The following is a 25,752-nucleotide window of genomic DNA, read 5'->3' as shown; positions in this document are numbered from 1 at the left end:
TTGAAGGAAGATTTATGGTTGAACTCTGACATCACGCACCTTGAGAGTGAAGCCTATAGCCAGCAACATCTACTTGGTGACCTAGTTAGATTAATCCTTTAAGGCACTAGATAGGCATCAAGTAAATTAGGCTTTAGGCATCCCAACACATCTTGTGTAACTTGACAGAAACATTTTTTTTGGGGGGGGGGGGGAAGGGTGCCTGGGGGGGGATGTCTCTTTTCTAAAATGCACCCTGAGACACCGCTTGCGAACATCGTCCAAAAATTGGGGGTGGGGGGGGAAGAAGGCGTTCCCATTCAAAGCGGTGCTTGTCCAGATGCAAACGTGCACTTTTAATGGATAAAAACGCCGGCAAAGTTCTCGAAGGGCAACGACCCGCCTTTGCAGCGACCGCCTCTGCTTGGGGCAGGCAACGGAAAGGCGGCCACCACGCACACAAGGGGGCTGCGCGGCTTTCTCCGCATCCCATCCCATCCCATCTCCCGCCCGCTCTCACCGATCTCCTTGCGGCGCAAGGTCCGCTCGGCGCCCCCGTCCAGGAGGTAAGTCAGCAGCTCCGTCTTGAACGAAGCCGCCTCTCGCTCCTTCCGCAGATCCGCGTTCATCTTCGGAGCCGGAGGTTCCTCCGCGACCAGCCCGAGAAACAACCGCCAGCCGACTCCACTCCGGAAAAGCTTCCGGACCAGGAGAAATGTAGCCTTAGCCCCGCCCCGCCCCGTGACGACTCGGAGGCCCAATAGGAAGCCGCTGAGCACCCGCGTGATTCCGCGGAGGCGTTTGCTCTTGCATATGCGGGGCTTCCAGTAGGGAGGCGTCCCTTAGACCCTGGGAGGGTTTTTTCCGTTCGCTGCTACGAGGAAACGGGGAGGTGGGGAGGAGAGAATCCAATGGTTTTATGCAAATGCTTAATTTGCACCATCGAGGTTTAATTTTGTAGAAGTATGCACCGGGCGCCCTTGTGAAACCACTGGTTCCTGGAGTTGCATCCTTGTTTTCAGTCCAGGTATCTGTGTACAGTACAGCCCGAGATATTCAGGGTTGCCACCCAAAAGTTTCGCTTTGCGCGTGCATCGCGTTGTATTATCTGCCTTAAATTAAATTAAACGGAACATTAGGACAGGGACCGGTAGGGAAGGCTGTTTGTAACTTTCCAGAGTATAAACAAAAGATTAACTCGAGGGAACTAAAGTTAAGCTTCCCCGCGGCCTTGTGTGCATTTATTTATTTAATTTGTATCCTGTCTTTGTTAGTTTTACAAATAACTCAAGGAGCTGAAGTGAACATAACTAACACACCTTCCTCCTCCCCCTATTTTTCCCACAACAACAACCCTGTGAGGTGGGTTGGGCTGAGAGACAGTGACTGACCCAAAATCACCCAGCTGGCTTTTCTGGTTAAGGGCTGGACTTTTGATCTCCTGCTTTCTAGCCTGGTGCTCTAACTATTAGACCAAATTGGTTCTTAACGCTAAGAGTACTGTTAGGTTTCAGACTGGCTGTTCTTTGAATTTATGGCAGATCAAGCAGGATTCTCTTTTCTTAGCCAGCCAGACTTGGAAAGGGAACAGGGAAAAAAGAAAAGTCCAGGGGAACAAGAAAACTGGGAATCAGAGAAAAGCAAAAAATAATGGGAGTCCAGTAGCTTCAGAAAAGTAACAGAAAGTCCATAATGGTTGATTAGGGTTGTTAAATTATAGTTTCTGATAAAACTTATGTTTTAGTAAGGAGGATATTCTAAAAAGCTGCTTAGTTTTGTAGCAGGATAAATATTCAGAGCAGAAAAATATTTGAGATCTCTGAAAATAGAACGTTCTTTAATCTTGTTTGACAACAGGATCTGGTTTTGCAAGCCATTCTACACAATGCTTCCAGATGCTGGAACATATCACTTTCCTTGGGAAATAAACTCTACTTCAGTACCGGAAGGGAAAGCCCTGAGAACATATGGCAGGTAAGTGTCTATTATTCTTTAATTTGGTCAATACAGTATCTGCTTAGTTTCTCTATAATTGCAACATCTGTTTGTGCTCTCTGCAATTACTATTGGAGACAATGTCACTGGTCTGATTTCCTGCCGTCATTGAGAAATGGCTATTTTGTTTTTCCTTTCACTTATTAGATAACTTGTGCTTGAGAATCCAAATTAAAGACAATCAGATATCCAGCAATGTCAGGCTAGGGCCAGTAAGATGGCACCCAAAGATTAGCTGCTGAGAGAATACCTGAGGCAGCAGCGGATGTGGGAGGAAGATCAAGCAGAAGAAGTGCCATAGCAACACATGATTCTTCATGGGATGTACCATCGACAGATAGCTGAGGTAGCAGACATTGGGAAATCCTACCCGTGGCTGAAAAAGGCTGGACTAAAAGACAGTACTGAGGTACTTACCGTAGCAGCACAAGAACAAGCACTAAGCACCATCTCCATGGAAGCAGAGGTCTACTACATTAGACTGGATTCAAGGTCCAGGCTATCCAGAGAGGCAACAGAGATAGTCCAACACATGGCAGAATATAAGATGCTGGCAGGAGCAGCATACACCGAACGGCACAACAGCATATACTAAACGGCATCGCCAAGTAGCTGATATGGCATACAGGAACATCTGTATAAAATATAAGTCAGACCCTCCTAGATCTAGATGGCAGATCCCACAAAAGGTTGTAGAGAATAAGAAAGCTAGATGGAACTTCCATATCTAGACCAGAGGTGGGCTTCACATAATTTAACAACCGGTTCGCCTCAGCACTGAAAATGTGAGCATGCGTGCATGCTCGTTTTGCTGATGCGCATGGCCTTCTGCACATGCGCTTTGCTGTCATGCACGCTTGAAATTAGATCTTCTTATTTTCAACAATTATCAAGCATTCATTGTTCCTTTTTTGACTAGAGATTAAAGAAGATTTGATTCGGAAGAAAAGGAATAAAGACCATTTAAGAAAAGGGCATTCTTTGTAATGGCCAAAATATTAGATCAGTGTTTTCCTTAACATAGGGTTAATGAATATACTATCCTCAGCTGGGTTTGTATTTTGCATTGGACTATAATGTGGCAAGATTCAATTGTATTTAGCACATGGTATGGATTTAGCTTTGAGATTTACTTCTAAACAACGTTATTGCAATGTTATTGGACCATGGCATACTATGTTCCATGGGTCGCAAAGAATTGGACATGACTTTGCGACTGAACAACAACAAAAAATGTTATTGCATTTAGACTTGCCTTGAAAGCATTCCCTTTCAAATTTAGACCAATAACTTGCCTTCAGTTTAGACCAGGGGTGTCAAACTCAAGGCCTGCAGACTGGATCCAGCCTATGGGCTGCTTAGATCTGGCCTGTGGAGCTGGCCTGGAAATATCAAAGGACCAGCCTGCGGTGCCTCTGCCGGCCGAAAACGGTCCGGCATGCGGCCCCTTTTTGGCCTCCAAGGCCGCCTGCAGCATTCTGCCAGCCAAAAACGGACTGGGGTGGGGGGCTCACACAATGTAATGAGTGGTTATATAGTAAGATGTATGATCTACCTTTTGAATTGTATCACCAACCCTTGGCATTTACTGTATCCCCTAAAGAAATTCATTATTCTTCATTGCTCCAGTGAGTTGTGAGAAGACAGCCAATGCAGTCAAAACCCTCAAGAAAGGCTGAGTTAGAAGGACTAACTGATGCCATAAGGAGGTTTTTTTTAAAAAGTAAAAATTAATTTACTACAGTGCCTTACTACTCTCCCAATGAAGTTTTATTACTTCTCTTAAGGAAAAGAATCCGAGAGTGTTTTATAGTTGAACAATATTTAAGAGTAGAAATGTAGCAGTTACTATCCCAAACACAAATCCTCTTTGGAATTTTAAAAAGATTAATTAGAAAATCCAGGGAAGCATTCCCTTCATCTTCACCTGAAAATATCTCAAAACACCTCTGTGAGTCAAAGGGTAATGAGTATATGCTACAACTCAAAAATAATGGGAGTCCCAGACTTCCGGTGGCGCCACCTTTCTCGCTGGGTGCTAATTTATGGCACTCCACACTGAATATGGTAAAAGCCGGTGAAAACAGCAAGGAACAGCTGCTCCCGGCTTCAATTTCCCTCTCTGGTTGAAAGAGAGAGAAAGAGCAAGGGGGGGGGATAGTGGTAGATTCCCCTAGGGGCTTTGTTTTTGTTATGCAAAGTCCCGAAAGGTCGAATCCCCTTGAATCCTCCCTTAATCTCCAATATTCACTGGGCTTCTGCAAAAGCAGGAAAAGAGGAAGGTGTCCACTTCTGCTAACAACTGATTTCTTTTTGTGGATTTCTAAAAGCAGACGGAAGAAGCATGAGTGAACAATTATTGGTTTGCAAGTATTTTTGATTTCCTGACTTCCACCTTTTTTTAAAAAAGAGAAATCTTTCCCCCCCCTTCTTTTAATTGCTTAAAATGGCATTTGAAAGCAACTGAAGGTAGAGCGATACATCAAAGGGAGCCTTGCTGTGGAATCGAAACTGAATGGATATTTTATCTTATTTTGTTGGACTGTGGATTGTTGGATTATATTACGTTGTTTAAGTATTTCACAAGGGGATTCTCAGCAGGAACTTTGTCATGAAGGTTCTTTCAGAAGAATGGATTTGTGACTTTATACAGGACTACACAGAAAGTATGTATTTAATTATTCAAAAATACGAATTGATAAAAAATGGGGACGTTTTGGATGAGAGCTTGGCGGAAATTAACCAGTGCAACCACTTGGAAAATAGAATGGAGGAGATACAAACAAAAGTGGATAAATATGAAGATATGATCGTGAATAAACAAGTTGATGTAAAGAAGTTTTTTTTAAATAGTTTGGATGAAATGCCTGAATTTGTGCTACAGAAGGCTGTCTCCCGAATCGAAAAAACTCACAGGGTTAATGTTTTCCAAGAGTTCTCTTTTTGGACTGATGGAATATACGGCAGTAATTTGTGGATTCTTGGACATAAGGAACTACTAGGAAATATTGTGACTGACTTTTCAAAAGGAGTAATGAAGGAAAGACAGAGATTAATGCATCAAAAAAATGGCAAGAGACAAAAGTATTATCCTTGAAACAAGGTTTTTTTGAAATATTAACAGACAAAAATATTAGTGTCCCGGAAAGACAATTTCTGAGGAAGATCTGGAAGAAATGGGTTGATTATATGTTTTATATCTATCATAAAAGACTAGATATTTGGATCTATACTGGATTTTGATGAGGAAGGACTGAAGTTGAATAGATATTGTAATTTTCTGTATTGAAATTTTATAATGTGTTGCACTGAATTTTAAATAGAATATTCTCAAAAGATCTTATGTAAGAAAGACCTGAGGGGAAAATTATATGGTTATAGAAGCTATAAGGGAGATATTTTTTGAATTGGATTGGATTTTTATGCTTTAGCTGGTTTTAAATACTTTAGGATTAATTTGTTCTATTGATTTATATATTTTATTACTGTTAATTGTTATTTTTTTATTATTATTTTTTTTTATTTTTTGAAGGATTTTGGTTATGTTAGGAGGAAGTCAGAGCTAGAGAGGGAAAATTGGTATAATAGTTTTGGGGAAAAATTTTCTTAGCATATGTTTGTTTTATTTTTAACTATACCTTGTGCTTGTTCCGGGAAGTCAGGGGGGAGGGGGGAGGGTATTAGTGAAGGGAGGGGGGTTGGGGGGAAAGGGGGGGGAAAATTTTTTGTAAAACTTTTTGAATAAAAAATAAAATAAAACAAATAATGGGAGTCCCTGACTTACAGCCATTTGTTTAATGTCTGTTAATGCCCACTCCCAGCCACGCCCCACCAATATCTCCAGCCTACTGAGGTCGCAACCCCTGATGCAGCCTTCAATGAAATCGAGTTTGACACCCCTGGTTGAGACCAATAACTAGATTTTAAACTATTTTTTCTAAATGTTATGTATATTGTTTTACATATTCTATTTCTGTCATACATTGTTTGACTGTTACATCTGTCTAAATAAAACAAAACATGGCTAAAACATATTTTTAACTACTGTATTATTTGATATGAATTAATATTTCTACCCCACCCCATGATATATATGTATTATTATTATTATTATTATTATTATTATTATTATTATTATTATTATTATTATTATTATTATTATTATGGAAATGAATGTGTGTATTTTAACTATTAACAACATTTGAATCTTTCTTTCTTTCAGGCTTCACTCTTATGATATGGCCATTTCCGAAGCCATCTTAACAGCTCAGCATGCATCTGATCAGCACTGTATTCGAGTTTGCACAATGTTTGTAGAACCCTTTCAGGCCCAACTTGGGTCTTTGTATATTGTTCTGGGGGAAACCGAATTCAAGGATGGTAAGGATATCTATGATTTTTAATCCTATGGGACCAAAAAGTCTCCCAATAAATACGAACTAGAACCATTCTTAAGGACTCAGCAAAAAAATAAGCCAATTCATACTTAAGGGTAGCTAAACATAAATGCTACTATCATAGGTACTTTATAATAGAGAAAAAAGATGCAGATTGTGGGTCTGCCATGCTAGGGGAAGCCCTATCCCAGCCAGAGGCCATGTTGGGATAATCCCAGAATTGCTAGGCTTCTGAATTAAATCACTAAGTCTTACTTGGGTTGAATTGGAGTCTGTTTCTCCCCATCCAAGCCTTGGAAGTCTCTAGACATGAAATCTAGACTTCCAATATATTGCTATTTGGGCCGGTATATAACTGGTATCTATCAGCTATATTTGAACAAAGTTCTTTTAAACATATTTTACTACATTTTACTAATCTAAGTGAAATTTTAATATATATTGCTAGTCCATGTATGATGGACTATCCATACGCTAAATACCATAAATAAATAAACTGGGTATCATAGCTGTACTGATAATGCCTCACCCTGAACCAACAACATAGCTTCGTGCATAGGTTAAACTTTTTTTGAGGTGGGGGGGGTTAAGCATTGAGATTGAGGACATCCCATCCTGGAGTACCCACGGACTGGACTTCTTCGTCATAACCGCCAATTACAATCCCTTGTTTAGGAAGGAGTAGAATTACCATAGTACAATGCCCTCCATTCCCAAAATTTGCAGGTAATCCGGAATAATAACTGTAGTTGACCATGTTGAAAGCTGCTATGTGTTCTGGCAAGACAAAGGTAGTTGCATTTCCTTCATGTCCCAGCGCAGGTCATCCATGAGAGTGACCAGTATGATTTTCGTCTTGTGTCCAGGCTTAAATATCATTCTGGCTTTTTCTTAATGAAAAATGGTACATGTAGGCAAGAAAGGTACCTTTACTGCAATAGTTAAATGTCAGAGTTCCTACTAGGACAGTGGTTCTCAACCTTTATAGTGCTGCGACCCCTTTAATACAATTCCCCACGATGTGGCGACCCCTTTAATACAATTCCCCACGATGTGGTGACCCCAACTGTAAAATTATTTTCATTTTGAATTTATCGCGCCTGAAGCCATATTGGCTAGCGATCTGAACTGCTTGCGATTGCCTTGAGGACGGAGGCATTAAAGCGGAGACTCCTCCCCTATTAAGTTTATCGCTCCTGAACCCAGATTAGGCTAGCGATTGGGAGTGATTGCAGCTGGCTTGAGAGGGAGACATCAGAGCAAAGATTTCTCTCTTTTTTAATTCATTGCGCCTGAAACCGAATTCGGCTAGTGATTTGAAGAGCCTGCAGCTGGCTTGTGGAGTCAACCATTGGAGCGCGATTCTTCGACTCGCAAGTATATTCCCATATTTCCGATGGTCTTAGGCGACCCCTGGCAAATCGTCATTCGACCCCCAACGGGGTCCCGACCCACAGGTTGAGAACCGCTGTACTAGGACGTCTTTTCTTTATTCACAAAGGGGTGGTGGTAGGGGAATGATTGATGTAGAGGTAGATAGCTACCTTGGAAAGCTCACGAGAATTTTAAAAGATTAGGCTAAACAAAGCTTGGGTTCCATCACACTATCATATCAAGTTGATTCTTTTTAATCCCAGAAACATGAGCAGCAAAGATTTCAATATTTTTCTGTGGAATTTGGAAGGCTGCAGTAGCACTAAATACTTAAGAAGGGGATTGTTGAGTAACAGAGTTCTGCTTCTGAGGCCCCAGGGGCAAGGCATTTCTTCATATGTTAAGGATTGAGTAGCAGAGTTCTCCTTCTGAGCCTCAGGGGCAGGGCACATCTTCATATAATAATAGTGGAAGCGCATTCATGACTTCCAATTCACACAGATTATAGTTGTCAGGTATTTCATGCATTGATCTGCTGGTGAGATGTTGATGTGAAAAGTTCCCTTTCTTCCTGGGGGATTATCTCAAGTATTTGATTACCTTTAACAAGTGTCACTCAGTAGACAACTTTTAGACAAAGCACCTGAATTTTTTCTTTATTTCTTCTACTTGCTTCTTTCTGTTCTGACTGGGATTTGAGAACTTTGCTTCTTTTGTAGACCTGCTTTTGAAAACTCAGGTGGGAGAATTGGGGAAATGTGGGAAGAAAAAGGTGGGGAAAGTTAAAATATCTTGCCTGTCCTGTAAAGGACTTCTTCCGTGCCACTTGCTTTTTTTAAATAATAATTTTATTAAATCACAATAATAAAAAACTAATAAAACTAAAAAGAGGAAAAAAAATAGGAAAAAAATAAGAATAAAGAAAAAGAGAAGAAAAATATACAAAGGGCTTTCCCTTCATCACAAAAAGCCTAAACAAATTTAGAAGTTTACTACCTCTTAAAATATAGCAAATTATCTTTTCTTCCCATATCTACAAATAAATACTTAAAGCCTTGTCATTTCAATATAGATGTCAGCAAAACTCCATTAATACAGAGATATTACATCTATTTGATCTTGATTAAATATACTAATTTTATATTGTTTCCTTCTACATATATCAATCTTGATCTGTAATTCCTTCAAATAGTGCCCTAGAACAGGGGTTCCTAACCCCTGGTCTGTGGATCAGGTACAATGTGTGGCATGCCAGAAACGGGGCCACACAAACAAGCAAACCCCCAGCTGTGGGATGCAGGCAGCATGCAAAACCACAGCCCTTCCTGTCCACGGAAAAACCTCTCCACAGAACCCGTCCTTAGTGCCCAAAAAGTTGGGGGCCCACTGTCCTAGATTTCTTTTTTCTATGTCTTTTTCTTCACAACAAATTCTTCAAAGGTTTAATAAATCTCTTTTGTAAATGTATTTGTATTTGTACAAATTTGTAAAATATAAGGGAACTATCCAAGTCACTCTCCTGAATTGTTATTTGTATAGCCCTTTAATTATTAAGACATCAGCCAATTTATTTTACATGTCCAGTGTAACATCGTGTTTCATTTCATTCTTGTCGGTTGCCATTTTTAAAATCCAGTTTTAAATCAGTCTCAGTCCTTTTCGATAATATATTTTAAACACAGTCTATATATTCAGGCAGACTCTGATAAAATTAACTTGTGGGCCTGTCGTTCATTTATATCCTTCAATATGTCTTGCAGTCCCCTCAAGAGGATCAAATGTCTTGAGTACTTGTGGATGAAAAGTCACTGTTTTCCAGATTTCTCGTGATACTGAATGTCTACTCAAATGTTAAATCAGGACTTTAAAGTATAAAATCAGAATTCTATACTTTAGGAGTATAAAATTGATTTATTGTAGCTTAGAACAGGTAGTAAAGGGTGTAGTAAAGGTGGCTTAGTGGGTAAGACGCTGAGCTTGTTGATCGAAAGGTCAGCAGTTCAGCGGTTCAAATCCCTAGTGCCACGTAATGGGGTAACACCCCCCCCCCCGTTACTTGTCCCAGCTTCTGCCAACCTAGCAGTTCGAAAGCACGTAAAAATGCAAGTAGAAAACCTTTGGTGGGAAGGTAACAGCGTTCCGTGCGTCTTTGGCGTTGAGTCATGCTGGCCACATGACCACAGAGATGTCTTCAGACAGCACTGGCTCTTTGGCTTTGAAACGGAGATGAGCACCACCCACTAGAGTCGGGAACGACTAGCATGTATGTGCGAGGGGAACCTTTACCTTTAGAACAGATAGTACAGGCATATTTGTCATTTCCAGTTCTCCTTGTGTACACTGTTTGTTCTAGTTAGGTGAGGCTTTCCACTTTATGCACATCGTTGGTTAAGTTTCTTCTGTAAATATTTGCCTGGATACAGAAAGGATTGCATATATTTCTTTGAATATAGATTCCGAAAGAGGAGAAAAGAACAGAGAAAACATACAATAACATAGTATATACCATAGAGTTAGATCCAGTGGTGCGATTCAAGTAATTTAACAACCGGTTCTCTGCCCTAATGATTTCTTCCAACAACCAGTTTGCCAAACTGCTCAGAAAGTTAACAACCGGTTCTCCCGAAGTGGTGCGAACTGGCTGAATCCCACCACTGGTTAGATCTCTTTGAATCTATACTCCACTTTAAAATTTTATTCCTCACTAATTCTATTTGTGCACTCTGGAATTCTCTGTCGCCTGCATTTTATAAAGTATTTTAGGCCCCCTCTGAAGACCTGTCTCTTCATCTAGATCTTGTACATATGAATTTTCTCTCCCATCATCTTTTTTAGAACCACCTATTGCTTTTAATTTATTGGGTCTAATTGCATATTTTTCATTTTGTAAACCACTTAGAAATAGTATTTTAGAAAAAGCTGTATAAAATATATATTACAAAATAAAGTGCTATAGATATGCTGAAGTAACGAATGGAACTGCCACATTGTATGATTTGGGTGAACATTTTGTTTTAATTGCATTAACTATGAAATTGTCTTAAGAGGTCCTTTAATTCAAATGGTGATTTATTTACTTAGTCATTTTTTTTATTGCAGGTGAGGTTATTATAAAGGCTCGTGTATTTACATGTGTAGAAGGAATAAATCTTCAGTTACTGGAAAAAGCCATAGAGGAACAGAGAAAATACTTCCAGGAGAGAAGGAAAGATCATGAAGGAAGCATACGTTAGTGCTATGCTTCAGCATATGTATATTTTCGAACACAAAATTTGCTATTCTGTATATGATCAGTCATCTCTTGCCTTTACTCCTGGTGTTGTTGTGGATTATATTGCTTCGTGAATCCTTATTTAAAATTGGTTTGATACAATGCATTAGACTCAAACTGGTCTGTGTATTAGATTGTGAATCTTATACATAATTTTGTTTTGAAACCCATATAAACAATAGAGCTTGCAAAGGGCTAATAGAAATCTTTATTTTGGAAGATGATTTTTGGAAATCGCAGAAGCTTGATCCTTAAGTTGTTTGGAAGTAAAGAAGTTTCTTAATATGCTAAAGAAACCAACGATTGCTGGCTGACTAAGGGCATGGTGGCTGGCTAGGGGCAATAAAATTTTCATTTCCCTTTATACAGTTTCCTTGTTTTCCTGACAATTGTTGAACACCTTAATCTTCCATTTCAAAATATATCAGAATTGTGAAAATAATGCAGCTTTTAAATAGAGCCTGAAATAAAACTTAACATGCTGGCTCTAGAAAGTAATAAAAGAAACTTTTCCTTTATTTTTCAATTTTTATTATAGAATCCTACTAAGATCTGTAGATGTGATCATTAGGCTTTTGGTAGATTGTATCAATATGCTAATGGCATCCATTTTAATAAATTTTGTCAGGACCATCAGGAAACTGTGTGTTTGCAGCTAGAAAAAGAAATTGAATAATATCCAATTTGTTGGCAAGATCTGGATCTTGAAATCAGTGATATGGGTCCTTTATATGAGCTGGGCATTGATCATGAGAGAGCAGACCCATAGTATGAAGGGTCTTGTCTTGTTTCTATCTTACAGAGCCCTACAGGGTTATTGAATACCTTTCCCCAGCTACAGCTGATTTTCCAATTATGTTTATTTCTGGACAGAGGTAATTTGTCCATAATAACTCATGCTCTAATTAACTCCAAAGTAGAATTTTAAATGTGTGCTTTATGAAGCTGCCCTTAAGAATGGCTAGGGGACTGGCTTGATAAGATCTTATAATATCAGATTTGTTAGGAGCAACACTGGTTGCCTCTTGGCTAAATACACACGCCCCAAATGTCTCACTATCTAATTACCTATCACATAGGATGGTTAAAAGAATTATTACTCAACATCTACATCTGATTGTTAGTAATAGTTGAAATGCATAGTTTCTTTAACAACATTTAAGAAATTAACAGATGTCTGTTAGTATCTGGAGTGCACCAAGGCTTTTTTTCCTATTTATTTTTTTATCTTAAAAGTTGAAGCTACCTTATATTGTTAATGTTGTGTGTATGCTTACTTTTCTGTTAATTAGTTGGATGTAATTAAATAAAATATGAAAAAGTTATAACTTTTAACTAGTGCTGCTTATGTTGAATGGATCATCTGTTGAGATTTGCCATTGTGGGATATAAAAACAGTTGATATATATAGTCTGAAGTTTGTTTGTTGAAATCATTCATATACTGAAATTTAGCACAAACTGTTTCTTTGCCTGAAAGACCACCTACAAGTTCAAAAACGATCTTGATTTGGAGGGATATGCTTGCTTTTCCTACCTGGCATGCCATTTTATATATTCAAGTAATATTTTTTTCCCCAAACTGAAAAAACTTAGGGCATAGAAACATGCTGGGAGAAATGCATTACTTATTTAGGCTGCATCCTACAGGCGGCCTACTTTGATTTATAATTTTGTCTTCACAGGAATGGTTATTTTCTTTTTCTTTTGTAGTTTGTACAGATAAAGGAAGGGCAAAAAAATAAATAAATCAGGAGAACTAGATCCAACTAGAACTCTGGAGAGGCAAGAATACCGTCTCTGTTTTTGTCTCTGAGAAATTTACAGTATACACTGAGAAAAAAAAAACCAAAAGGGAAATGCATAATTACTTATATTGCAAGCCTCATAAAGTTAGCCTTGTACTTTGTTTTTCTTCTGACTTTCTATATTCTGCTTCACAGGGTAAAGTCTGCTATTTGAGGGGAAGGATCTAAAGGCCTCCTCAGCCTAGCTTAGGGTCAATATATATTATTTTTGTGTCTCCCTCTGGTGGTGCAGAAACAGGATGAGTTTTGCTCCTTTGGGAAGTCTGTTGTTCAGCAAGAAGGAAGACATGGAGGCCAATGGGAGGTTGGATCAGCAGGTGAGAGGCCTCTTGAGGAGAGCAGGAGCTGACTTTTACACACGAATAACCAATTTTGGCAAGGGTGATTCATAAAAGCACATGGTGTGTGCATACGTGTGACTGGTTGGTCAGTAGCTAATATTCTAGTTTTGGTTCAAGGTTTGGCCTGAGGCCTGCTCCGATTAGTAGAGCGACGTGTCCCTTTCAAAAACGCTACATTCCAGAGAATCTCGTAAGGGTAATTTTTGAAGTGCCAACTCTTTATTATTTGTGTCAGGAAGCATTGTGGGAGCTTTAGCTCTGAACCACTGAAGAGAGAAATCGACTGAGCTCAGGCGTTCCTTCCTAAGAGGAAGGGCCTCTTGAAAGCTTTTAAAGAGGCTTGAAAATAGTAGCTTTCCGTAAAGGTTTCTCCTCAAAACAACCATGGTCATATCTTTTGGCCGTGAGGTCCCTCCCTGTGGATTAAAGAGGTTTTTTTCATGCCTGTCCTGGTTGTAAATCAGCCTTGCCGGGGGTGGGTGGGTGGGCTGGGCAGGATATTTTGCAACCCAAGGGCAAGAACAAGTGGCATGTGGTTTTATAGAAGAATTAAAGAATTTGAAAATTAATAAGAGGTTTGGGCAAAGGGCTGCTGAGCATAGCCAGAAGTTTAAATATAGCAGCTATTAGTTAGCAAGTATAGGTAATCATCGACTTAGAACCACAATTAAGCCCCAAATTTCCATTGCTAAGCAAGATAGTTGTTAAGTGAGCTTTGCTGCAGTTTATGATCTTTTTCAACCACAGTTGTTAAGTAAATCGTGGCAGTTCTTAAGTTAGTTTGTTAAGTGAATCTGGCTTCCCCATCTGGCTTCTCAACTGACTTTGCTTGTCAGAAGGTCACAAAAAGTGATGACATAACACTGCAACCATCAAAAATACATGCCAGTAGCCAAGTGTTCAAATTCTGATCAGTTTTAAAAATCATTGTAATATTTTTATTGCACAGTATGAAAGGAAGAAGGGAGGGTTACAGCATTTACAGTGAAATAACTTTACGCATGGCAACTCTAGAATTCTAATACATGTTACACAGTATTATGAAGAGGTCCATGTGTTCAGAATTCCATGAGGAAGCAATTCCTTTCTCTAGTGTATTTCATCCTGTCTCGTTCATGTGAGCTTATTGTAAAGGCCAGCTATCTAGGCAAGCATTCTCAACTTGGTCCAAAAAGCTTTTCTGAATATTCATATGTTTATTAGTTTATCATAATATAAAATACAGAAATCTGAAGAAAAATGAAAAAGGGGAGGAAAAGGAGAAAGTATTGGGAAATGGGAAAAGAAAAAGAAAAGCATTGACTTCCATCTCTTTGGCACAGTAAAATAAGATAACGTACAGCCTCAAGTTTTACTTTTGCGTCATAATATATACAAGCCATTTCTATAACAACAGACCTATCTAATCACCAAAACCCAAAGTCAAAGTTTAATTTTTTCAACCTCAATCACAAAGTCCAAAAGTCAAATAGAAACAAAATTAATTGTATTATTTTCGTTAATCAAAGTAGGCAATTTAGCCATCTCTGTTAACTCCAACAACTTTTGCAGCCATTTGTTCATTGGGGGAATCAAAATATCCTACTTTTGTGCATAGAGTATTCTTGCTGCTCTCAGCATATATAACATCAAATTCTATTTTCCTCCAAGTTTTATATCCAAATTTTGATCATGTGACCATAGGAATGCTGCAGCATCCGTGTGAAAAACAGTCATAAGTCACTCTTTTTAGTACTATTGTAAATTCGAACCATTGCAAAATGAATGGTTGTAAGTCGAAAACTACCTTACATAATAACTTCTAATCGCTATTAGAGGAAGTTCAGCAGAGCATTTGGAGCAAGCTGAAGTCATGGCTCATTTAACAGGTATCTAGAAAGTTAATTTAAAACTTAGCTTTTTTATAATCGATTTGTAACCCATCACTTTATATTCCTTTAGTTCCTTGTTGCTCAATTATAACTGCACCCTATTTTCTCTGTTCAGGGTCTTGCTCATGCAATGCTATTGGACATGTCCATGCATGCTTGACCTGACTTTGGAAACCTATAATAAGTTTCAGAGACTGATGTAGTCTGTGTTGTCGTACCGGAGTAGAGAAAATAAATTTCATCTTGTCTCTGAAAGGCAAGTGAGAAGGGAGATGAAAATATAAATAAGATGAAATTAGAAGTTGCCTCTTACAGATTTTTCTCCAATACCTTCCAGTTCATATGTAGAATCTGTGGGAAGGGTGTTTTACTCTCCTATTGGTGATGAGATAATGTGTTTTTTACCATGTTTCAGAGGATTACTCTCCAGCCTCTTGTTGTCTAGATATTCTGGATTAGAGTTCCCCAGCCAGCCAACAGTGGGAAACCTTTAGGGAATACAGGAGCAACAGCTCTCAGATGCTGTGTTCTTGCCTAAAAGGATGGCCAACTCCATAGACAAACTCATGAGTGACCCTTTTATAATAAAGAGCATGTTTTTTTCCACATATTGGTGGAACATTGGTCCTTCACTGGCAGACTGAGAAGGAATGAATACTGTAAACCTAAGAATCCCTACCGCTTGGGAGAAGCTAGATGATGAAGTTCACCAGGTTTGCTTATACAAATTATTGCCTTTCAATCTTGCTTATTTTATTAGAGTGAGTCCTAACTATTCTTGGAGGCTTTGGAGCAGGTTTAGTATATCCATTAGGTGGCCCATCTAGAGATAGGCCAACCAATTACCGTAGGTAGAATGAGGAAGCCACTATGGGACAGTAAATTGTTAATTTTATTTTTATTGTCAGGGAAGTTAGATTTTCTGTCTTTTATATTCCAGACTAATTTAGTTATCTTAGCTAACTTAGACTCATGTAAATGGGGAGTGAGAGGGAAATGGAAAGACACATGTATATTTTTGCCTGAATAAGTCTCCATTCATTATATAGAATCGAGATATTTTGTTCCTGGAGTTGGACTGGTTATCACAAATGTATTTATTAGACTTTTATCCCGCCTTTATTAAAGTAAATTTACATGCAAATTTATATAGGTGGTTTTGTAGGAGATAAAAATAATGACAGCATGTTATATTGAGATGTATAAAAAAGTTGTATTATTTGTATAAACTTGTGAGTAAATTTTATAGCACCAAGTCAGAAAGCAAAAAATGGACACATTCCAAGATGTATTCCAGAAAGTAGAGAAGATTGGGGAGGGCACCTATGGAGTTGTGTATAAAGCAAGAAACAAGCAAACAGGCCAGTTAGTTGCTCTGAAGAAGATCCGACTTGATTCGTAAGTACTGAAGCTAAACCCTGAATTCTTAGTTCACAAGGTTACTCCTAAATCTGCTACTTGTAAACTGATTTTCAAATAGCATTTTGGAATACAGACTATAAGAAAAAGTGTTGGTGTTTCTTGAAACATGTTTGGGATGACGGAAATGTGGACTTCTAAAAACTCTTCGGGAAGATCTTGGTTAGAATATGTTCATAGTGATAATATGATTTTCCTAACAAATTCCAGATCAAGTATATTTTAAGGTATCTCTAACAGTATAATAGCAAGTACCTCAGGAGCGTAAGCTATGATGAATTTAGGCTCAAACTGGATGTATGAATATAGTTGTTTGCATTTCACAATTTTTCTAAGTGGCAACCCTTTGAGACACAACTGGGCCATATAGAGAAATTGTATCAGAAACCATCTCAATCTATTTATGTTCTATCTTTTGCTAGAAAGGTCCCTAAGTATCCTATCCAGCAGGGGCGGGTTCCAAATCCCATTGGTACAGATTCGCTCAGGCATGTGTGTGGCACTTCTGCGCATGCGCAGAAGTGTCTGGGTGGGTGGGCGGAGCCTCCCACCGCCACTGCTACCAATTTGCCAGATTTGGTGCAAACCGATAGCAATCCACCACTGCTATCCAGGCACTAGACATATTTGGTCTTATTTATTTTCAGTAAGGAACTGTATTATATTCCCTTATACCATGCCCTATATGTCAGTTTCATAGCAGTGGAATAAATGGGATACCTCTCTGCAGGAGCAGTCTTTCCGGATCATCTCAAATCATCTGAACAAATTTTCTCTATCAGAGTGCAGAATAATACAGAATGTTAACTTGAAAAGTGTTTTTTTATCCCTGGCATTATTTCTATAAAAGTGTGGTTGCTTCAAGCACTGCATCAATAATTGATAATTAACAATCTGACCATAAGAATTCTTAATATGTGATAGGTACTTCAAAAGCTTCTGAAGCTTACTAAATTAAATTCTACCTGGCAGATTTCCTCTCTTGCTTTGTGTTCTAAGCCCCTCAACAACAACCCAGAACTAATCCACTACTTGCTAGGTCCCCTGTTTTTAAACTTATGGGGGGATGGTTCATCTTGACAGGTGGTAATTTATGGATTGAGAGTAGTTATAACTTTAATTAAATTCATAGATGGAATTTGTGATCAATCATGTGACAATCCCCATAGAAGATGAGGATGATGAACTATCCTGCCTAAAGCATCCCTTAGAAAGATTGGGACTGCTTCATCATAAAATATCTTTCCCCCGCAGGGAGACAGAAGGAGTACCTAGTACAGCAATCAGAGAAATCTCATTGTTAAAAGAACTGAAACATCCAAATATAGTGAGGTAAGAAAATCTTCTTCTGGTGCTATGTCAGTTGTCGGATGTCAGCGATCATGTTGGCAATCCTATTTTTATCAACAGCCGCATGAAAAAGCGCTTGTTGTGTCTTGCCCGCTCTCACAGCAGCCGGGGCCTTCTTATCTGCTCCCGAACACGGAGGAATGTATGCCTCCCGGCCCCAGTCCTGGCTCCATGCCCAGACAAGCTGAAGAGGAGGGGGCACCTCCTGGTCCCAGCCCTGGCTCCATGCCCAAGCAGGCTGCAGAGGAGGGAGCACCCCTCGGCCCCAGCCCTGGCTCCATGCCCAGGCAAACGGAGCAGCTAGACCCCTCCCCCTCCTCCACAGCATGTGAGCCTGAGGAAGGTTTATTTCCAACAGCTGCTGATTGGAGTGACCCTCGCATCAGAAGACTGGATAGGCGGAGGCAACAGAAGGAAGGGAGGGGCAGGCCTTAATGAGTGCTGAGTCATGGAGCCACACCCCATGGCCTATATAAAGGATCTGCTTTCTGGCAGTCTCTGAGTCAGGCAAAGTCGAACTTATCTTGCTGAAGTCACTTTCTGGTCTCCTGCCTGCTCTGAGGACTTTGCTAGGACTTTGGGCAGAGCTGCAGAGGCAAGCCTGATTTGGATTTCCCTGACCCGGCCGTCAGCGGAGGAGTGGGACACGACAGTCCCTTAGATTTTGAAGCCATGATATTCTTCTTCTGCTGGACCTTGTTTGCCTTCAGTCTTTCCTTGGAGGATTAAGTGAAGGATGCCGTATTTTTGTGGCTGTCGCATCACATGTTGAAAATATTCTAACTTTTCCTTTTTTATGGTTTTGATGATTTTCCTTGGCTTTTCCAGGCGGAAAATCACCTCCTCATTTCTGATTTTTCATAAGAAAAGCTACTGGTCTTTATATCTGTTAGGATATATTCTATGAATATCAAGTATTTTCACAGATAGCAATTCCAATATTGCATTTATTCGTATATAAAAATAGACCCTAACCTAATCCTTAGATGTTTACCTTGTATATTGCAACGTTATCCCCTGATTCCAAAGAATTCATATTAGTTTGCAGAGTTTTCCTTTGTTATTTATTTATTTATATATACTTATTTATTTCTTCAATTTCTATAGCTGCCCATCTCAAAAAAAGTGACTCTGGGTGGCAAACAATCATAACATCAATTATAAAAACTCTGAGAGGTGAGAGACTTGACCCAGGTCACCCAGTGATTTTCCTGTAAAGATTTCAGATTGGATTTTCCTTAATTTTAAGGCACTGTAACAGGGGTGGTATTCACTTACTTTCCCTACTGGTTTGCAAATATGAGCACGCATGCATGTATGCTCGCTTCGCTCATATGCGCCCCGCATACGCATGCGCCCGGCCTTCCGTGCATGCACCCAACCTGAAAAACATGCCTAAATAGGATGGCATAGAGCCTGGTTGAGTGGGCAGGGGCGGGCCCACCCCACCCCACCCCACCCCACCCGCAATTTCTGCTACTGGTTTCTGTAAGTGTTGTATCATTAAGTGTTAAATTTGTACCCTATGACTATAATTAAGTGTTGTAAGTGTTGTATCTTGATGAAGGTATCTTTTCTTTTATGTACACTGAGAGCGTATGCACCAAGACAAATTCCTTGTGTGTCCAATCACACTTGGCCAATAAAGAATTCTATTCTATTCTATTCTAATCATGCTTACAGATTTTATCTAAATACTCAAGTCACTGTGTTTAATTTTTTTCCAGGCTCCTTGATGTAGTACATAATCAGAAGAAGCTATACTTAGTCTTTGAATATTTGAATCAAGATCTTAAAAAGTACATGGACTCATCTCGTACAGGAGAGCTTCCTCTAAGCTTAGTCAAGGTAACAATTGGCTCAAATACCTTCCCTCACAGGTCCCAATCTGGAGAACTATCCTTTATCTGTCTCTGGCAATTAGCTAGCACACTTTCAAACTACTTTCAGATTGTTCCTTTGGAACATGGATGTTCAGCCTACAACTCATATGGATCAACAATCTTCTCTCTGGCCCACTGCAGTCAACAGTATTTTCTGTCTGCCTGCAGAAAAATGACTGTCACATTCCTAGGAATGTCATAGTACCCCACCAGCTATACAACTTAGATGTCTTGGAAGCTGCAGGAAAAGACTGTTTAGTCAAGGAAGAGGAAAAAAGATGGGATGGGTGGGTGATTGTACAGCAGTGGTAGTCAACCTGGTCCTTACCGCCCACTAGTGGGCGTTCCAGCTTTCATGGCGGGCGATAGGTGTTTTGTCCGATACTGAAGCAATTTCCTTTTTTTTAATTTAATTGACTTTTTAAAAAATGTTCATAGCATTATTTAAAAACATTTTCATTAGGTTTTCATAAAATTCCCCATGACAATTTAAATTTCTGAAAATATACTATTTGTATCGCCCGCACATAAGTTTAGTTCATGTTACGTAAGTGAAACTAAATGGCGCTATAGTGCGACCGCAAACAATAGAGCCTCATCCGAGAATAGCTTGCGCATCTCCCCCCACACCACTCAGCTGTAACAGACAAGCAGAGTGGTAGCTGGCAACCCCCCCACAAACCCAATCCACGATGCGTGAGAGGCATGCGCAGACAACGATACATGGCGCATTACTGTGGAACTGGTGGGTGGTTAGAAAATTTTACTACTAACAGAGATACAAAAGTGGACGGTAGGTATAAAAAGGTTGACTACCCCTATTGTACAGTATATATCTGCATATATGTATGTGTGGTTGTAGGAACCTAGGGAGGTAATCTTGGAGAAACCACCCAGAAGCCATTAAGATAACAACAGGTGCAGAAATATGCATTGAGTCCAGGGAGGCAGGAAAGTGTTTTAAAAAGACAGACTGGCTCACCCCACAACTCTCTGGGGTATAAGTGGGAAGAAAGGGAAGGTTGACTTGCAAGATTCTGTTATCATAGCCTGGCTCAATAAAGTATAGTTTTAGTATACCAATGAATTTTTCTGATTGGGTGCACCTCATATGGCTGACTATGTGCCCCTGGTTGTTTGTGGCTCCTAACTGACCATCCGGTATCCCATGTGATTCTTGTGGTCAAAAAGGTTCCCAGTTCCTTTTACCTGGAGTGTTGCAAAATCTTTGACATATACTTTATTCTTTTTTCCTCTGGCTCATGATAGAAAACCTAGCTTTGACAGCAGTTATGAAGTTGTTATGGGAAGAATTAAATACTTAATCTTTATTCTTCCTGCTGAGATTGCGCTTCCAATTGCATCTCCTTTCAAATCTACATGGATTTCCCAACCCATGTTTAGAAATTCATTTTTAACTGTGAAGGAAATAATATTTCAGGAAATGATATGGCATTGCAAAAGTAGCAGCTGTGCAAAAGTATTAAACAGCTTTACCTCATACTGTTTTTTTAATACAAAATGTTGTCCTGAAGCTGTTATTTATGGGGAAAGGGCTGCAGAATGTTGATATGTGTATAATATTTGAAAAGCCTGTAACATTGTCTTCATTCAAATTATATGTAATTCTCAGTGTGGAATAATATATCTGAAACCAGAGTTAAGTAAATGCTGTTTCTGGGTGTAAAAGCACTTGGTTAAAAATCAGGTTATGGTGAGTTCTAGTCCTGCCTAAAGTCAGATTCATGATCTTGGGCCATCACAGAGTGAGGAAAAGCTTTATTCCAGTCCCTTCTCCCAGAATTACATTGCCCATCATGCTTCTCCAGACCACCCACATTTTTTTTTGAAGGGGAATAGTGTCATTCTCCAGGGCTAAAAAAGATAGTAACCTGGAATCTGTTTATTTTGTTTGCTAATTAAGATGAAGTCACCTAGTTAGCAAAAAATGTAGACAATCAACATGTGGCAGCTAAGATATAAATTCTATTCTAACCCTTTGCTATCACTTAGAAGCTGTCACTATTTTGGAAGCCCATATATGGTAGCAGAATTTTGAGATGCAGCATAGGAGCCGTGATGGCACAGTGGTTAGAATGCAGTATTGCATGCTAATTCTGCCAGCAGTTCGACTGCCAGCAGTTCGATCCTCACTGGCTCCAGGTTGATTCAGCCTTTCATCCTCCCAAGGTTGTCAAAGTGAGGACCCAGATTGTTGAAAGCAATATGTTCACTCTGTAAACCACTTAGAGAGGGTTATAAAGCACTGTGAAGTTGTATATGTCTAAGTGCTATTGCTATTTTGCTTAGGAAATAATGTGTCAACCTTACAGTTTCTTCATATGTGCTCTCTGAACTTTTTCTTTTAGAGCTATCTTTACCAATTGTTACAAGGTGTAAGCTTCTGTCATTCTCACAGAGTTATCCACAGAGACCTGAAGCCACAGAATTTGCTCATAAATGAAATGGGAGCTATCAAACTAGCCGATTTTGGCCTAGCTAGAGCTTTTGGCGTTCCCCTACGTACTTACACACATGAGGTAATGTCTGTCTCTCAGTTATATAGGTTGCTGGGTCAGCCCCTGAAAAGAAATCACACAGAGATGAGTGTGCCTGGGAGAAAGAGGGAGCTATGTTTGTAGACCCTTCAAAAAAAAATCTTAAGTGTAGCCCTAAGAACCTCTTGAAATTTACCATTAAATTTTCATTTTTGGTATGATAAAAGGAGAATTTGTTAAACACACAAGAAAAAAATCATTTAAGGTTGTGACAGTTTCAGAGACGTGGGAAATACAGACGTGGGGAGAGATCTGTTTAAAAGAGTTAGGCTCTTCTGCTGCCCAAAGCAGACTGGTGATAGAAGATGTATATAGGGGCCATAAAAGAAAGGGTGGCCCTCTGTCATTATAGAAAAGACAATAATATCATCTCATATAGATCACTTGACTGCAGGAGATAGAATGGTTGTTGCAGTATGTTAAAAGTCCACCCAGAGTAAAACTGTTGCCTGCTAATAGAGAAAAACACTAGAAAACCTAAGAGGATTTTAAACTGTTAAGTTACATGAAAAGAAACTACTGTGATGTGTCAAACTAGTTGAGATTTTAGTTCAAGGTTCATATAAACAAGATAGGGAAAGCATACAGAACATAGCTTCTGGAATGTTTTCTAATCCCTTATCACGGCTCTACCCCTGGAATATTTCATGGCTCTACCCTTGGAATACTTCTGGAATGTTTTCTATCCCTTATCACGGTAGGGTGTTGTTCCTACCGCCTTGAACGAGGCGGTGGTGAGGCCCCTCCTCAAGAAGTCTTCCCTGGACCCAGCTGTTTTAAGAAATTACCGTCCCGTCTCCAACCTTCGCTTTGTGGCGAAGGTTGTTGAGAGTGTGGTGGCACGTCAGTTACCCCAGTACCTGGATGAAATGGTCTATCTGGACCCGTTCCAGTCCGGCTTTCGACCTGGGTACAGCACAGAGACGGCTTTGGTCGCGTTGGTTGACGATCTCTGGAGGGCTCGGGACAGAGGTTATTCCTCTGCCCTTGTCCTATTAGATCTCTCAGCGGCTTTTGATACCATCGACCATGGTATCCTGCTGCGCCAGTTGGGGAGTTGGGGAGTGGGAGGCACCGTTTTTCGGTGGTTCTCCTCCTATCTCTCCGACCGGTCGCAAACGGTGTTGGCAGGGGGGCAGAGATCGACCGCGAGGCGCCTCACGTGTGGCGTGCCGCAGGGGTCGGTTCTCTTACCCCTCCTGTTCAACATCTATATGAAGCCGCTGGGTGAGATCATCAGTGGTTTTGGGGTGAGTTACCAATTGTACGCTGATGACACTCAGCTGTACATTTCCACCCCAGGCCACCCAACAAAGCTGTCGAAGTGCTGTCCCGGTGTTTGGAGGCCATGCAGGTCTGGATGGGGAGAAACAGGCTCAAGCTCAACCCCTCCAAGACGGAGTGGCTGTGGATGCCGGCATCCCGGTACAGCCAGCTGCAGCCGCGGCTGACTGTCGGGGGCGAATCATTGGCCCCGATGGAGAGGGTGCGCAACTTGGGCGTTCTCCTGGATGGGCGGTTCTCCTTTGAAGAACATCTGACGACCATCTCCAGGAGAGCTTTTCATCAGGTACGCCTGATTCGCCAGTTGCGCCCCTTTTTAGACCGGGATTCCCTATGCACAGTCACTCATGCTCTTGTCACTTCTCGCCTGGACTACTGCAATGTTCTCTACATGGGGCTCCCCTTGAAGGGCACCCGGAGGCTTCAGTTGGTCCAAAATGCGGCTGCACGGGTGATTGAGGGAGCCACTCGTGGCTCCCATATAACACCTATCCTGCGCAAGCTGCACTGGCTGCCTGTGGTCTTCCGGGTGCACTTCAAGGTGCTGGTTACCACCTTTAAAGCGCTTCATGGCTTAGGACCGGGTTATCTACGGGATCGCCTTCTGCCACTGTTTGCCTCCCACCGACCCGTGCGCTCCCATAGGGAGGGCCTCCTCAGGGTGCCGTCAGCCAGACAATGTCGGCTGGCGACCCCCAGGGGGAGGGCCTTCTCTGTGGGGGCCCCTACCCTCTGGAACGAGCTTCCCCCAGGACTTCGTCAACTTCCTGATCTCCGGACCTTTCGCCGCGAGCTGAAGACGTATTTATTCTTCCGCGCAGGACTGGCATAGAATTAGTATTTGTATTTGTAATTTTAAATGGGGTTTTATGGTTTATGTATTTTAATTTAGGGGCCAAATTTAATAAGTTTTTTAGCATTGTTTTTATTTGTACTGTATCCATGGATTGTTGATTTTATCTGGCTCCCTGAGTCCTTCGGGAGAAGGGCAGTATAAAAATTAAATTATTATTATTATTATTATTATTATTATTATTATTATTATTATTATTATTATTATTATTATTATTATTATTATTACTCTGGATCTCACGACTTGGGAGAAAGAGTCTCTCTGTGTGTGTGTGTGTGTGTGTGTGTGTGTGTGTGTGTGTGTGTGTTAAATGGAGCAGTTGGCAGCATTGAAGGACTGGATCTTTTTAAATGCAGCTTCCAGGCAGATTCTACTGATTTTTCGGTTTGGGGGCTTCCCTTGCGTTAAATATGGACCCATTCTATTTTATTATCCTGAAGATGGATCTTGAGCCGTTTTGTGGAATATTTTCCGAACATTCAATTGGGTTGGAAAGAATAAAAAGTGATTCCTTTTGGATCATTATGGCCGATATTCTCAATCAGTTGCATTATGTTATCTTGACATAAAGAGGCGAGGGTCCTTTCAGGGTTCAGTAGAACAGACAAGCTTATTTTGCAAATGGAGGAGGGTAAAGGTAAATTTTGTAAAACAGCCAATCACTGCCAGTCTAGAATTGGAAGGTATTAAATTAGAGAAAGGGTTTGGGTCCTTTTAAATTCTCTATGTAGCCTCCAACACTTTCATATGAACAGGGATGTGAACTTCCCTGGATTTTTGTTTCCAAAAAAGGGCATATCCCAATATATCTATTGATTTCATAGAAATCTCTGTTGAAGCCACCTAACATGGTTGATTCCGGACTTAGATTTTTTTTTCTTTTTTTGCCTTTGAGACTATTCCTCCACCAGAACGTTGGCCTATATTTTTGTCCATCTCCCACATGATATTGCTTTTTGTCCAGCTGTGAGGACCAGTGCTTTCCAGTAAAGGGGGAAACTAGAAGAGAGAGTATATCAAGGGATATGAAACTTGTTTGACGTAACGTAATAGAGGACATTGAATTCCAGCAGGTTGTATTGATGTGACTTGTAGTAAATGACTTGGAATTGCTAGTAAATATCTTGAAAAATGTTCAGTGTCCTTTGGATTTATGGTTCAATAATGAATGTTTCTAATTAAACCTGAGAAGGCCTTATATATCAAACAACCATTAAATTTGATTCCTTTTAGGTGGTAACCTTATGGTATCGGGCTCCTGAAATTTTACTGGGTTGTAAATATTACTCGACAGCTGTGGATATATGGAGCATTGGCTGTATCTTTGCAGAAATGGTAACATTCTTCATCTTTTTCTGTTTCAGAGAGAC

General features: G+C 40.1%; 3 protein-coding genes across 6 annotated transcripts in view; 2 read left to right on the top strand and 1 right to left on the bottom strand.

Annotated features, from left to right (window-relative positions):
• ACOX1 (acyl-CoA oxidase 1) overlaps positions 1 to 693 on the bottom strand; it is a 32,294-nt gene extending 31,601 nt beyond the window's left edge. The window contains exon 1 of one of the 2 annotated variants that reach the window (XM_058165945.1): positions 500 to 693. In XM_058165945.1, the coding sequence (XP_058021928.1) occupies positions 500 to 608 (109 nt within the window). In that variant the 5' untranslated portion in view covers positions 609 to 693. The remainder of the gene's footprint in view (positions 1 to 499) is intronic. The other variant, XM_058165944.1, reaches the window with a different exon arrangement.
• A 107-nt stretch (positions 694 to 800) lies between these two features.
• TEN1 (TEN1 subunit of CST complex) lies at positions 801 to 12,344 on the top strand. The gene is made up of 4 exons (XM_058165954.1): positions 801 to 1,006; positions 1,837 to 1,953; positions 6,197 to 6,354; positions 10,845 to 12,344. Exons 2-4 carry the CDS (start codon positions 1,865 to 1,867, stop codon positions 10,976 to 10,978), a joined length of 381 nt encoding a protein of 126 aa, XP_058021937.1. The 5' UTR covers positions 801 to 1,006; positions 1,837 to 1,864; the 3' UTR covers positions 10,979 to 12,344.
• Positions 12,345 to 16,305: 3,961 nt separating this feature from the next.
• The window catches only part of CDK3 (cyclin dependent kinase 3), a 42,470-nt gene continuing 33,023 nt past the window's right edge, over positions 16,306 to 25,752 (top strand). The window contains exons 1-5 of one of the 3 annotated variants that reach the window (XM_058165953.1): positions 16,306 to 16,433; positions 17,709 to 17,786; positions 19,532 to 19,652; positions 22,057 to 22,227; positions 25,616 to 25,717. In XM_058165953.1, the coding sequence (XP_058021936.1) occupies positions 16,306 to 16,433; positions 17,709 to 17,786; positions 19,532 to 19,652; positions 22,057 to 22,227; positions 25,616 to 25,717 (600 nt within the window). The other 2 variants (XM_058165951.1, XM_058165952.1) reach the window with 2 other exon arrangements.

This window comes from Ahaetulla prasina, chromosome 2 (assembly GCF_028640845.1).
Source record: "Ahaetulla prasina isolate Xishuangbanna chromosome 2, ASM2864084v1, whole genome shotgun sequence".
Classification (NCBI taxonomy): domain Eukaryota; kingdom Metazoa; phylum Chordata; class Lepidosauria; order Squamata; family Colubridae; genus Ahaetulla; species Ahaetulla prasina.
The sequence above is the reverse complement of the archived record's forward strand: the minus strand, read 5'-3'. Positions and strand labels throughout refer to the sequence as shown.

Excerpts from the sequence above, each read along its gene's own strand:
- TEN1 (XM_058165954.1), top strand. The coding sequence starts at position 1,865 with ATGCTTCCAGATGCTGGAACATATCACTTTCCTTGGGAAATAAACTCT. Across the intron at positions 1,954-6,196 it reads GCCCTGAGAACATATGGCAG|GCTTCACTCTTATGATATGG; the intron begins GTAAGTGTCTAT and ends TCTTTCTTTCAG. Across the intron at positions 6,355-10,844 it reads GGAAACCGAATTCAAGGATG|GTGAGGTTATTATAAAGGCT; the intron begins GTAAGGATATCT and ends TTTTTATTGCAG.